Here is a 12,500-nt window from a genome sequence, read left to right on the forward strand (position 1 = left end):
TTTAGACGTAATAGATGATAGGTGATTTAGTGTCAGGTAGTATTAGTGATATGGTTGGATGCCACAGTCATTAGCGAACAGAGTTGGGGCTAATGACCTCCAAACTATGGAGCCCTCCATGATTATGTGTCGGGAAAATAAACATGGGTGGAGGTATCATTTATGTTGTAGTAGTAAATAAAAAAAAAAAGTAGTAGTAGTAGCAGTAGTAGTAGTAGTAGTAGTAGTATTAGTAGTAGTAGCGTAGGGAGAGGACGTGCTGTGATTAGCTCCTTTGTTTTGTGTCATAAGTTAGGTCCTATAGCCGATACCGCCTTGGAATGTATACCTTCGTACGCGTGAACGTGCAGTGAACGTAACGAAATATAGTGCAATCTGGTGCCATTGACGATGCAGGTGTTAATTACGAATTACTGCTTTTTGAGAGAGGCCGTGTGCTGGCCGGCAGTGTGAGAAACATCGGTGTAACGATAAATATTGGGTCAAGTGGTTACGGAAGAAAGCCCACGTCCCCTCGGTGCTTGTGAGCGACGCTCGACTCTGTGGCGGACGGCCGGAAGGTGGAAAATTGGAAGGCAGAGCTGAGGGAAAGAGGGAGGGAAAGAGGGAGAGAGGGGAAAGGAGGGAAAGAGAGTTGAGAAGAGGGGGAGAGAGTGGTAGAGGAGGAGGGGAAGGGGGAGTGAGAGTAGAGAGGGGAGAGAGGAAGGGAGAGAGAAGAAAGAGCAAGTTATAGTTTTTCCATGTACATCATCCAATATATTTTCTCAGTATGTCAAATAGATTAAATGTCAGTGATTTATTGGGGAGTGGTGAGTTTTGGCAGGCGTGTCGGGATGGGCGGAGGTGGGTCAGTTTTCAAGACCGAGGGCAAACAGTAAAAAGCCCCTAACCCCCCTCCCACCCCCCTAACGCTACCCACGCACATCCCCTCACTTCCCGGGTCCCTGCTAACCCCGCCCCGCTCCCCAGTAACTTCCCACCCCCGCCTGAGGGCCATAAAACACAGAGTATCTGACTCGGCGAACTGCTGGTTATGATATCACTATTACTACTACTACTCAACTTTATTGTGTAGGGTCAGGTGCATTAGTAAGATTGTACAGTGTTGGCGAGGAGCAATGGTAGTGGAAAAATAAACAATCATTCTAATATTACCGTAAAGGCAGAGTAAGCATATGTAAGTGTATGTCTGTGTGTAGGTATATGGGGGGAGACAAGAGTCAAAGTGGGGTCTACTACTATTGCTCTATTCAGCACCACAAATAGGAACTATGATACACTAGCATGCATAATGGCACCGAAATGGAGCCCCCTCAATGTTGCATTTGTTCGTCTCGAAATCAAAACTGTGTTCAATGCTCGTGCGTAAGACGAGGCCAGCCCTGTGTGAACTGTAAGAGAGGTGGAGATTGTCGAAACCCAAACAATCAACGGCAGGATGTGGAAAATGGGGAGCAACCACAAGTGGTGCTGGGTGGACAGGCCAATGAAGGCGCTGGAGATGATCAGATGGAGGGGGGTGCAGGTGGCGAGAGACAAGGGCAAGGTGACCAGGGTGAGGACGCCTCGCGCGAGCTCCGCTTCTGACAGAGGTGGACACTCGAGGAGACAGAGGAGTGGGTGCGAGACGCTTACAATCATGTGGTAACGTTTTCTCCCAGTAACGTATTTGAGGCCCCGAGATGTAACGCCACCAAAACCTTGATAGAGTAGAAAACCTACCTCATTAGAGCGTACAACAACTCCACGCAAATCGCCCCCTACGCTTTAAAGATTCTGGCCATACTACCGCACCTCATATGCCAACGGACTCACAAAAAGTCGAAACAATCTGAGGACGTGAAGGCGGTACAAAGAAGAATGGAGCTGTGGAGGAAAGGGGACGCCCGGAAGCTACTTGACGAGGCTAAAACACTGCAGGAGAGACTAGGCAGACGTAACAGTCGCAAGAAGGACAGTTACGACAGGGCTAGAAACTTTGCTGACAAGATGAGACAAGGCAAAGTGGCCATGGCAACTAGATCACTGTCAATAGAAGATGAGGCAGCGGGAGTCCTTCCCATGACGGAAGAGACACGCCAGATCCTCAAGGACAAGCATCCAGATGCTAGACCTGCACACCCTGAAATGAAGTTCCTTGGGGACTACACCCCACCGCATCGAGTTGTCTTCGACCATATTAGCGGTGACGTGATCTGGAAGCACGCCCTTCACACGCAGGGAGCGGCTGGACCATCAGGCTTAGATGCCAAGGGGTGGAAACACCTCCTCAGTAAGAACATCTTTGGTAATCCAGCTGTGGATCTTCGCGACGGAATAGCCGCCCAAGCAAGAAAATTGGCGTCAGAGAATTGCCAACACCTCGAGCCTTTGATGGCCTGCCGGCTCATCCCGCTGGATAAAAAACCAGGCTGTCGCCCCATCGGGATAGGGGAGGTGCTCAGGAGGATCATAGGCAAGGCTGTCATGGAGGTGGTGAAGGACGACGTGAGGAAGGCGGTGGGAAACCTCCAAGTGTGTGCGGGTCAGCAGGCTGGATGTGAAGCTGCCATTCACTCTGTCAGGAGAATGTTCGAAGACCCAGAATGCGAGGCGGTGCTGATGGTGGACGATGCAAATGCGTCCAACAACATCAATAGGGAAACAGCACTGCACAACATCAAAACCAAGTGCCCTATATTCGCCCAATATATTGAAAATACATACAAGGAACCTGCCAGACTGTTCATCAGCAGTCATAATGACCAACGACTTGGAGACCCGGTGGCCATACAATCCTCAGAGGGCATCACCCAGAGGGACCCAGTGGCCATGGCAATGTTTGCTCTGGGAATGATGAAGCTGCAGGACATCATCCGCCATGAAAACACCAACGTCAAACAGGTGGCGTATGCGGATGACCTCACCGGGGTAGGAAAGTCTGCAGACCTCAGGAAATGGTGGGACCTCGTCAATGAACATGGCCCGAAAATACTATACCATCCCAACGCCACGAAGTCTGTGGTGATTGTAAAACCAGAGGCATACGATCGGGCCAAAACAGCATTCCAAGGCAGTAACGTGAAACTGTCAGTGACTGGAGAAATACACCTCGGGGCAGCCATTGGAACAGCTGAATACAGAACCGAATATGTGAAAACGGCTGTAAAGCGCTGGGAGTCCGAACTGCAGAGACTGAGTGAGATCGCCAAAACAGAACCGCAGGCAGCCTACGCAACATTTACGTACGGTGTCAAGCATAAATGGAACTACCTCATGAGGACAGTGCCTGATGTTGCTCCGTTACTAAAACCTCTGGAAGATGCTATCAGAAACACCCTCATACCGGCGATAGCAAATGGGAGATGTCCCAGTGACCAGGAGAGAAGATTGCTGGAGTTGCCGCCAAGAATGGGAGGGCTCGGCATCACCAACCCGCAAAATCTGGCTGAGTCTGAATTTGGGAGCTCAATCCGAATCACAACCTCCTTAACCGGATATATTACCAATCAAAAGGAAAGGGGAGAAGACAACCCTTAAGATATTAGGTCACTAAGGAATGAAATCTCCTTAAACAGAGAAGGAAAACAGAGAGACACTCTGAGTGACCTAATGAGAGAACTCCCAGAAGACACAAGGAGGAGGACAGATATTGCACAGGAGGTGGGCGCTTCAGACTGGCTAACCACACTACCTATCAGGGCAAAAGGCTTCAACTTAAACAAAAAAGAATTTATTGATGCCCTTCCCCTCAGGTATGGCTGGCCAGTGGATGGGCTCCCAAACATGTGTAACTGTGGCTCACCCTTCAACCAAAATCATGCCATGACATGCAAGAGAGGAGTTTTCGTCTGCATGAGAAATGATGAAGTAAGAGACGTAACAGCTCAGATGCTGAAAGAAGTCTGCCACGACGTGACTGTGGAACCCATGCTGCTCCCTCTGCAAGGCGAACACCTCGCCAGACGCACCGCTAATGTTTCGAACGAAGCACGAGTGGATGTTAGCGCCAGAGGGTTTTGGACTCGTGGACAAAGAGCATATTTTGACATAAGGATCTTTGATCCCATGGCCCATTGCCACAGAGACCTGACCCTTGATGCAGCCCACAGAAGAAACGAACAAGAGAAGAACAGAGCATATGTAGAAAGAGTACAGAATGTGGACCAGGCCTCCTTCACCCCGGTAGTATTCACGACGGCAGGAGGGATGGGACCAAGGGCGCAGAGCTTCTACGCAAGACTCGCCGAAACACTGGCGGATAAGAAACAACAGCCAAGAAGCAGTGTGGTCGCCTGGATGAGATGCAGGCTGTCCTTCTCCCTCCTGAGGTCAGCCTTGGTCTGCCTGAGAGGAACCAGGTCACCTGCACCCAAAACCACCCGCACTGCTGACCTGGACTTTGTCGGCCACAGTCATTGGCGGGGTGGGGCCAATGAATTGCTTTGTGAAAGGATATGAGAGAATATAGCGCTCACAACGCAACTCTAATAGATGGAGGCCTGTTAAAAAAATTAAAAAAAGTAGTAGTAGTAGTAGTAGTAGTAGTAGTAGTAGTAGTAGTAGTAGTAGTAGTAGTAGTAGTAGTAGTAGTAGTAGTATTTGTAGTAGTAGTAGTAGTAGTATTAGTATTAGTAGTAGTAGTAGTAGTAGTAGTAGTAGTAGTAGTAGTAGTAGTAGTAGTAGTAGTAGTAGTAGTAGTAGTAGTAGTAGTAGTAGTAGTAGTAGTAGTAGTAGTAGTAGTAGTAGTAGTAGTAGCAGTAGTAGTAGTAGTAGTAGTAGTAGTAGTAGTAGTAGTAGTAGTAGTAGTAGTAGTAGTAGTAGTAGTAGTAGTAGTAGTAGTAGCAGGACCGCGGATTCTGGGATTCTGGGTGCGCGGACAGCGGGCGTTCATGGACATCCGCATATTCGACCCGATGGCTGCCTGTCACCGTGAGCTGCCCCTGCAAGCTGCCCACCACAGGAACGAGCAAGAGAAGACAAGGGCATACGGTGAAAGAATCCAACAATGTGGATCAAGGCAGCTTCAAACTTATGGAGCCCTCCATGATTATGTGTCGGGAAAATAAACATAGGTGGAGGTATCATTTATGTAGTAGTAGTAGTAGTAGTAGTAGTAGTAGTAGTAGTAGTAGTAGTAGTAGTAGTAGTAGTAGTAGCAGTAGTAGTAGTAGTAGTAGTAGTAGTAGTAGTAGTAGTAGTAGTAGTAGTAGCAGTAGTAGTAGTAGTAGTAGTAGTAGTAGTAGTAGTAGTAGTAGTAGTAGTAGTAGTAGTAGTAGTAGTAGTAGTAGTAGCAGTAGTAGTAGTAGTAGTAGTAGTAGATAGACTTGGTGATTAAGGAAGTGAATATCAGTGCAGCAAGGAAAGCAGTAAGGAAAGCTCGATGGACGTGTAGGTTCGTGTCTAGTGTTGTGTGATTTAGAAATATCGTAAAACACACGGGTTGGGCATCTTAAGATAGAACGGCAGTCGACCCGCAGACAACTGCATACGGTGCGCGGTGGGGCGGTGTTGTTGTTGGGTATGGTCGAATCAGTGTTATCAATATTTTCATTTATATATCATATCCACCAGAAAAAAGCAAATATACACTTAGGGTAATGAAATGATTGATATGAAAACATATGTTAACGTAAAGGAAAGAAACGGAGCCAGCCACAGCGCCTTTGCAGCTTAAATTTTGTTATATAAATCAATTAATCATTTCATACACCTTGATATAGGCTACAACGTTTATTTAGAGACACTATTATTATTATTGTTATAATTATTATTATTATTTTTTGTCATTGTTACTATTATTAGCGTTGCCATTGTTTTTATTGCTATTATTATTAGTATTAGTATAATATTCTTGCCATTATTATTATTCATATTACTTGTGTTCATACTATCACTACAATCAAAACTACTGCTTACATTATCATCGACGTTAGTGTCATTAATATAATTTTAATACTTTGTTTACTCTCTCTCTCTCTTCTCTCTCTCTCTCTCTCTCTCTCTCTCTCTCTCTCTCTCTCTCTCTCTCTCTCTCTCTCTCTCTCTCTCTCTCTCTCTCTCTCTCTCTCTCTCTCTCTCTCTCTCTCTCTCTCTCTCTCTCTCTCTCTCTCTCTCTCTCTCTCTCTCACTAAAAAATTTCTCCACATCGCACTGATAATATCTCCATCCCAACTCTCTCTCTCTCTCTCTCTCTCTCTCACCCTTTGAAAACAATGTGTCAGCCTATTATATTGATTATAATCCTATCTATATATCTGTCAATGTCGCTAAACTAATAGGAATATTAATATTAGTGTCATTCCACAATAGATATCACTACTACTTGCAATCATAATCAATAATCAGTCATTATTACTACATGTACTACCAATATTCCTGTTGTCATTAATATCAATATCTATAATTTTACGAAAGCTTGACCCTCCAAGCCAAAGAAGATGCTGCGTTTGTATAAATTGTGCATGTGTTAAGGAGAAAAGACGCTGTACGATATGTAAGAAGAACGACAGGTGCCAAAATCCCCTGGGCAGGGATTAGAGCAGGGAGGATAACGATGAAGCGCGACACCGCGGGGACAATGAGGGCCGCCGGGGAAGGAGTGAGCGGGGGGAGGGGATGTCGGAGGGAGGTGCTGCACAACCGCCACCTCTATATCCCCCTCAACCGGTACCACCCCTTCCATTGGCACCTTCAATGTTGCCACTACCACCACCCCCTCATCACTTTTCTTCTTCGAGTGGACAGGGCGCGGCGGAGGTCGGGGGAAGCTTTGCTTGGAAGGGGCTAGCGGAGAGGGAAGCAACGAGGTTGGTGGATGACACATACCTTGAAGTTGTTGGGTGGTCTGCAAGAAATCTTTTTGAACCACCCAGATGTGGAGCCACGACATTTATCATCAAAGAAATTGTCACCCTGTTAAATAACTACATCCAGAACACACCACTGGCGCCCCTATCCCTGAAAATTGTATTCACTCTCCCCCATCTCTTCCTCCAAAAAGCACACCCAAAGACCAAACAAGCCGAAAATATCGAGGCATTAAGAAGGCGAGTTGCCTTGTGGCAAACTAACGAGTTAGATGCCCTCCTTGGAGAAGCCAGAGCCATACAGGAGAGGCTCCCCGGACCCCAACAAAACAACACCTCCACAGAAGACAGGGCCCGGAAGTTTGCAGACAAAATGCGACAAGGCAACGTTGCGTCTGCAACACGAGCCTTGTCAGAAAATTCCACACGGGGTGTGCTTCCACTCACCAGGGACACGATCAATCAACTCAAGGAAAACATCCTCCACCGAGTGACCTGAAGGGACTGAGACTGGCAGGATGTCACCAACCACCGAATCCAGTTATATACGAAAGGATAACAGGAGAGATGGTGTGGAAGAAGGCCCTCCAGACTCGTGGCAGCGCGGGGCCCTCAGGACTTGATGCACGGGGATGGCGAAGCTTGCTGAGCAGCGCAAACTTTGGCAATGCAGCTGGTGACTTGCGCAACTCTATTGCAGCACTGGCAAGAAGACTCGCGTCCTCCAGCTGCCACTATGTGGACGCCCTGACGGCATGCCGCCTCATTCCCCTGGACAAGAGGCCGGGATGCAGGCCTATAGGAGTCGGAGAAGTCCTGCGGCGCATCGTTGGCAAATGCACCATGACTGTCGTCAAAGAAGATGTGAGAATGGCGGCAGGGAACCTCCAAGTTTGTGCGGGGCAGCAGGCAGGAGGAGAAGCAGCAATCCATGCCATGCGGGATATATTCGACCACGTGGAGTGCGAAGCAGTGCTTCTTGTTGACGCCAAAAATAACTTCAACACAATAAATAGAAAGACTATGATACACAGCATTAAAACCAAGTGCCCCAGCTTAGCTATGTATGTCGAAAATACCTATACATACCCGACCGACTTATACATAAATAGCCACAGTGGAAAAGTGAAAGTGTTAAAATCATCTGAGGGAACAACACAAGGTGACCCAACAGCCATGGCTATGTACGCCCTGGGCCTATCAGTCCTCCAAAATGAAATCGCGTTCGCAGAAACACGGGTGAAACAGGTGGCTTATGCGGATGACCTCTCAGGTGCTGGTAAAATCTCAGACTTAAAAGGGTGGTGGGACACTGTGAACACCGCCGGTCCTGAGATAGGATACATCCCTAACGCCACCAAGTCTGTTCTTATTGTCAAACCTGAACATTATGACCATGCCGCAGAAATTTTTAGAGGAAGTGGCGTCATTGTGACAAAAGACGGACAACGACACTTATGTGCAGTGATTGGGACAGAGGTATATAAGAAGGAGTACGTGGGAGACAAAGTAGCTGAATGGGTGAAGGAAATAGAAGCTTTGTCTGCCATTGCCAAGACTGAGCCACACGCTGCCTATTCAGCGTACACCCACGGCATCCAACATCGGTGGACGTTCCTGATGCGCACCATCCCCGGCATCAGTCCACTCCTCCGACCGCTGAAAAATGCCGTCAAGAATGTATTCTTGCCGGCGCTGGTGAAATATCATGCTTTGGGGGAGGAAGAGAGGGATATGCTAGCACTTCCCCCAAGACTGGGTGGGATGGGGATCACCAACCCTGAGAAGCTGGCAGATAAGGAGAACCAAAACTCCATCAGCCTTAACAGGTCACTCATCAACAGGATCATCGCTCAGGAGGCAGAGGGCGAGATAGACCAAACAGAAATAAGAGATATTAAAAGAAAAATCTCAGAAGAAAGGCAACAGGCTCAAAAAGACGAGCTGGACCGTCTTACACACCACCTGTCCACAGAAATGGGTAGAAAAATACACACAGCACAGAAGGCAGGCGCCTCTAACTGGCTAACGTCATTACCAATCAGAGCAAAGGGCTTCAGCCTCAACAAACAAGAATTTGTCGACGCCATTGCTCTGAGATGGCTGGCCGATTGAGGGACTGCCTGATCTCTGTGCATGTGGATCACCAAATGATGTCACCCACACCATGACATGTAAAAAAGGAGGCTTCGTCCGTATTCGACACGATGAAGTGAGGGATCTGACAGCCAGCATGCTCGGGGAGGTATGCCAAGACGTCACTACCGAGCTGGCACTGCTTCCCCTGGACGGCGAACACCTTCGGTACAGGACAGCCAATACCTCACAGGAGGCACGGGTTGATGTAAGTGCCCGCGGATTCTGGGTGCGCGGACAGCGGGCGTTCATGGACATCCGCATATTCGACCCGATGGCTGCCTGTCACCGTGAGCTGCCCCTGCAAGCCACCCACCACAGGAACGAGCAGGAGAAGACAAGGGCATACGGTGAAAGAATCCAGCATGTGGATCAGGGCAACCTCACCCCCCTCGTCTTCACCACATCCGGCGGGATGGGTCCCAAGGCCAAATGCTTCTACGCACGCCTCGCGGAACTAATCTCAGAAAAAAAGCAACAGCCAAGGAGCCACGTTTGTCGCCTGGATGAGGTGTCGCCTCTCGTTCTCCCTGCTCAGGTCGGCCATCCTATGTCTCAGGGGCACCAGACACTCTGGCCCAAAAGCCACTACCATCTCCAATATGGACTATGAAGCCACAGTGGTGGAGAGTGACATTAGGGTGGGTCGGGAGTGAATTGAGTAGGGAAGGAAAGGGGGATCTAGACGTAATAGATGATAGGTGATTTAGTGTCAGGTAGTATTAGCGATATGGTTGGATGCCACAGTCATTAGCGAACAGAGTTTGGGCTAATGACCTCCAAACTATGGAGCCCTCCATGATTATGTGTCGGGAAAATAAACATGGGTGGAGGTATCATTTATGTTGTAGTAGTAGCAGTAGTAGCAGTAGTAGTAGCAGTAGTAGTAGTAGTAGTAGTAGTAGTAGTAGTAGTAGTAGTAGTAGTAGTAGTAGTAGTAGTAGTAGTAGTAGTAGTAGTACAGTAGTAGTAGTAGTAGTAGTAGTAGTAGTAGTAGTAGTAGTAGTAGTAGTAGTAGTAGTAGTAGCAGTAGTAGTAGTAGTAGTAGTAGTAGTAGTAGTAGTAGTAGTAGTAGTAGTAGTAGTAGTAGTAGTAGTAGTAGTAGTAGTAGTAGCAGTAGTAGTAGTAGTAGTAGTAGTAGTAGTAGTAGTAATAGTAGTAGTAGTAGTAGTAGTAGTAGTAGTAGTAGTAGTAGTAGTAGTAGTAGTAGCAGTAATAGTAGTAGTAGTAGTAGTAGTAGTAGTAATAGTAATAGTAGCAGTAGTAGTAGTAGTACTAGTAGTAGTAGTAGTAGCACCACCACCGCTATCAGGACTGTGTTCGCCCCAACTCACCTCTCCACACTGGTGCTTGCTCAGCACCTCCAGCACCTCCTCGTGCCCTGCCCGCCGTGCCAGGTCAGCGGGGGTCATGCCGTCGGGGGTCAGCACGTGGGGGCTCACGCCCAGGTGCAGCAGCTCGCTGACCATATCCGGGTACAGCCCGCGCTGCGCCGCGCGGTGGAGGGGCGTCAGGCCGGCCGCGTCCATCTCGTGGCCGTCACATAGCTTGATGATGACGGCCTTCAGCCCTGCCGCATTGCCCTCCGCCATGAAGGACACAATGTCGCGGTGCCGGTCTTCATCCCAGCCTCGCCGGAGCCTCTGCGGTGGCGAGCACGTGGAGACGGTGACACTAGTGACGGCATTACTAAAGCCCGTCCGCGAAATGTGTGTCAATGTTCTCTGCCTGGGAGAAAGTTCTTTTCCTCCTCAATTTTCTCCTCACCCGTAAAACAAACAAAAATATCAAGTAGCCTGTATAAATCTACATTGGTGTGATGGAAATATACAATAGCAGCAACACCCCAACAATCTGATGGCTGATTACAGGCTGTTTTAATGCAAAGATTTTGAGAATTTACGTGTCGCCGCCGCTCCCGCTGCTCGCTGATTGGCTCCTGCGTTATGACGTCACGCCGGGTTGCGGGGCCAACTCACATTCGTATACCATTATTTTTTTTGTCTTTCTCAAGAATATATTTTTGTATTGTGTGTGTCTGCTTTATTGTTCTCATATGCCTCTATATAAAAGTGTGCGTACTTGGCTTCAGCCTAAAAAATGAATGAACAATACTTATCTGTATTTATAAACCCTTGCCCTGTTGTTCCCAGCAAACAATAGGCTAGGTTAAAGCCTGGTACCCATACTACCGTAGAATGGGGTAAGTGGGCCCTTCCAGGGGTAAGTGGGCCCACTTTAAAAAAAAAAATGTTAATAATTTTTGGTATATATTTTTCTTTTTAGGTTACAGCCATTAGAAAGTGGTACAATTAAGGAATGAACACACCAAATTTGAAGCCTCTACAGCCAACTGGTGGTTAGTTATATTTCATTATGTAAATTGATATATTTTGGAATTTTTCAGACAGGGAAATACAATTAACATGCAGGCATCGAAAAAATTATTTGACTGAACTGAAATTTTGACAAGGATCTACAAATATCCTAAGGTTGGTTGTACATAAATATTAGGTAGATTAAATAAATAGGCAGGAGTGTAAAGCCTCCAGGGCAAATGGACCCACCCCAACTCAAGTTTTGATTATTTTTACAGAAACTTTATGAATTGATATTGGCCTGCCTAAAGCCATGATTGGGGACAACCTAGCCTCTCACATGTCTGCTGACATTCTTGCCAAATGTGAGGAGCATAACATCAAGTTCATGATGCTTCCTCCAAATAGCACACATCTCCTTCAGCCTTTAGATGTTTGTGTATATGGTCCCATGAAAAAGGCATGGTGAAAAATTTTAAAAGAATGGAAGTCTGGCCCTAATAAGCATTTCACCACCTTGCCAAAACAATGATTCCCATACCTTCTTCTGCAACTCTGCAATGGCATGCCCAACATGAGTGAATTACTTGTTAAGTCCTATGCAACCACAGGAATTCATCCTTTAGACAAATCACGAGTGCTGAAAAGGCTGCAGCACCAAGGTGAGTCACCAGCAACAAATTTGGTCAGTCCCTTGATCATTGATCACATAAAAGAATTGCGATATGCAGCAAACACAAAGCCAAATGCTGTTGTTAGGTCAAAAAGACTTTTGGTGTCACCTGGCAAAAGTGTTACTACTGCAGATGTCACTGTTCTAAGTCGACATGCAGCAGGTCCATCAAGAGCAGTACACCAGCTGCATCCTACTAAAAAACAATAAACAAGGTCACCAACACCTGATTCTAGTTCCTCTGAGTACACTCTTTCTGACATTGAACCTATTGAGCCTGATGATGATGTTGTATGCGAGGCAGAGGGTACCAGCAATGCAGCTGAGACCATGTCATTAGAACAGGGTGATTATGTTCTGATCAGGTTCTCGACAAAAAAGCACCTATTCCATTATGTAGGAATAACGGAAAAAAGGATTTCCAGTGATATTTGGAGCCTCAATTACTTGAGAAACAAACACAGTGGTGACAGAAAGCACTTCTGCTTTGATAAACCTTTAAATCCTGATATTTTGGACACTAATTTACATGATATTAATAACAAATTACCCAAACCAACATTTGTAAAGAACAAAATGATGTTC

General features: G+C 46.9%; 1 protein-coding gene across 1 annotated transcript in view; it reads right to left on the reverse strand.

The window, feature by feature from the left end:
* The window catches only part of LOC126992223 (ankyrin-1-like), a 38,803-nt gene extending 28,202 nt beyond the window's left edge, over window positions 1-10,601 (reverse strand). Inside the window, exon 1 of the mRNA XM_050850885.1 lies at window positions 10,259-10,601. Coding sequence (XP_050706842.1) covers window positions 10,259-10,516 — 258 coding nt within the window. The 5' untranslated portion in view covers window positions 10,517-10,601. The remainder of the gene's footprint in view (window positions 1-10,258) is intronic.
* Window positions 10,602-12,500: the final 1,899 nt, after the last annotated feature.

The sequence above is a fragment of the Eriocheir sinensis genome, unplaced genomic scaffold, assembly GCF_024679095.1.
Source record: "Eriocheir sinensis breed Jianghai 21 unplaced genomic scaffold, ASM2467909v1 Scaffold421, whole genome shotgun sequence".
NCBI classification, from domain to species: Eukaryota; Metazoa; Arthropoda; class Malacostraca; order Decapoda; family Varunidae; genus Eriocheir; species Eriocheir sinensis.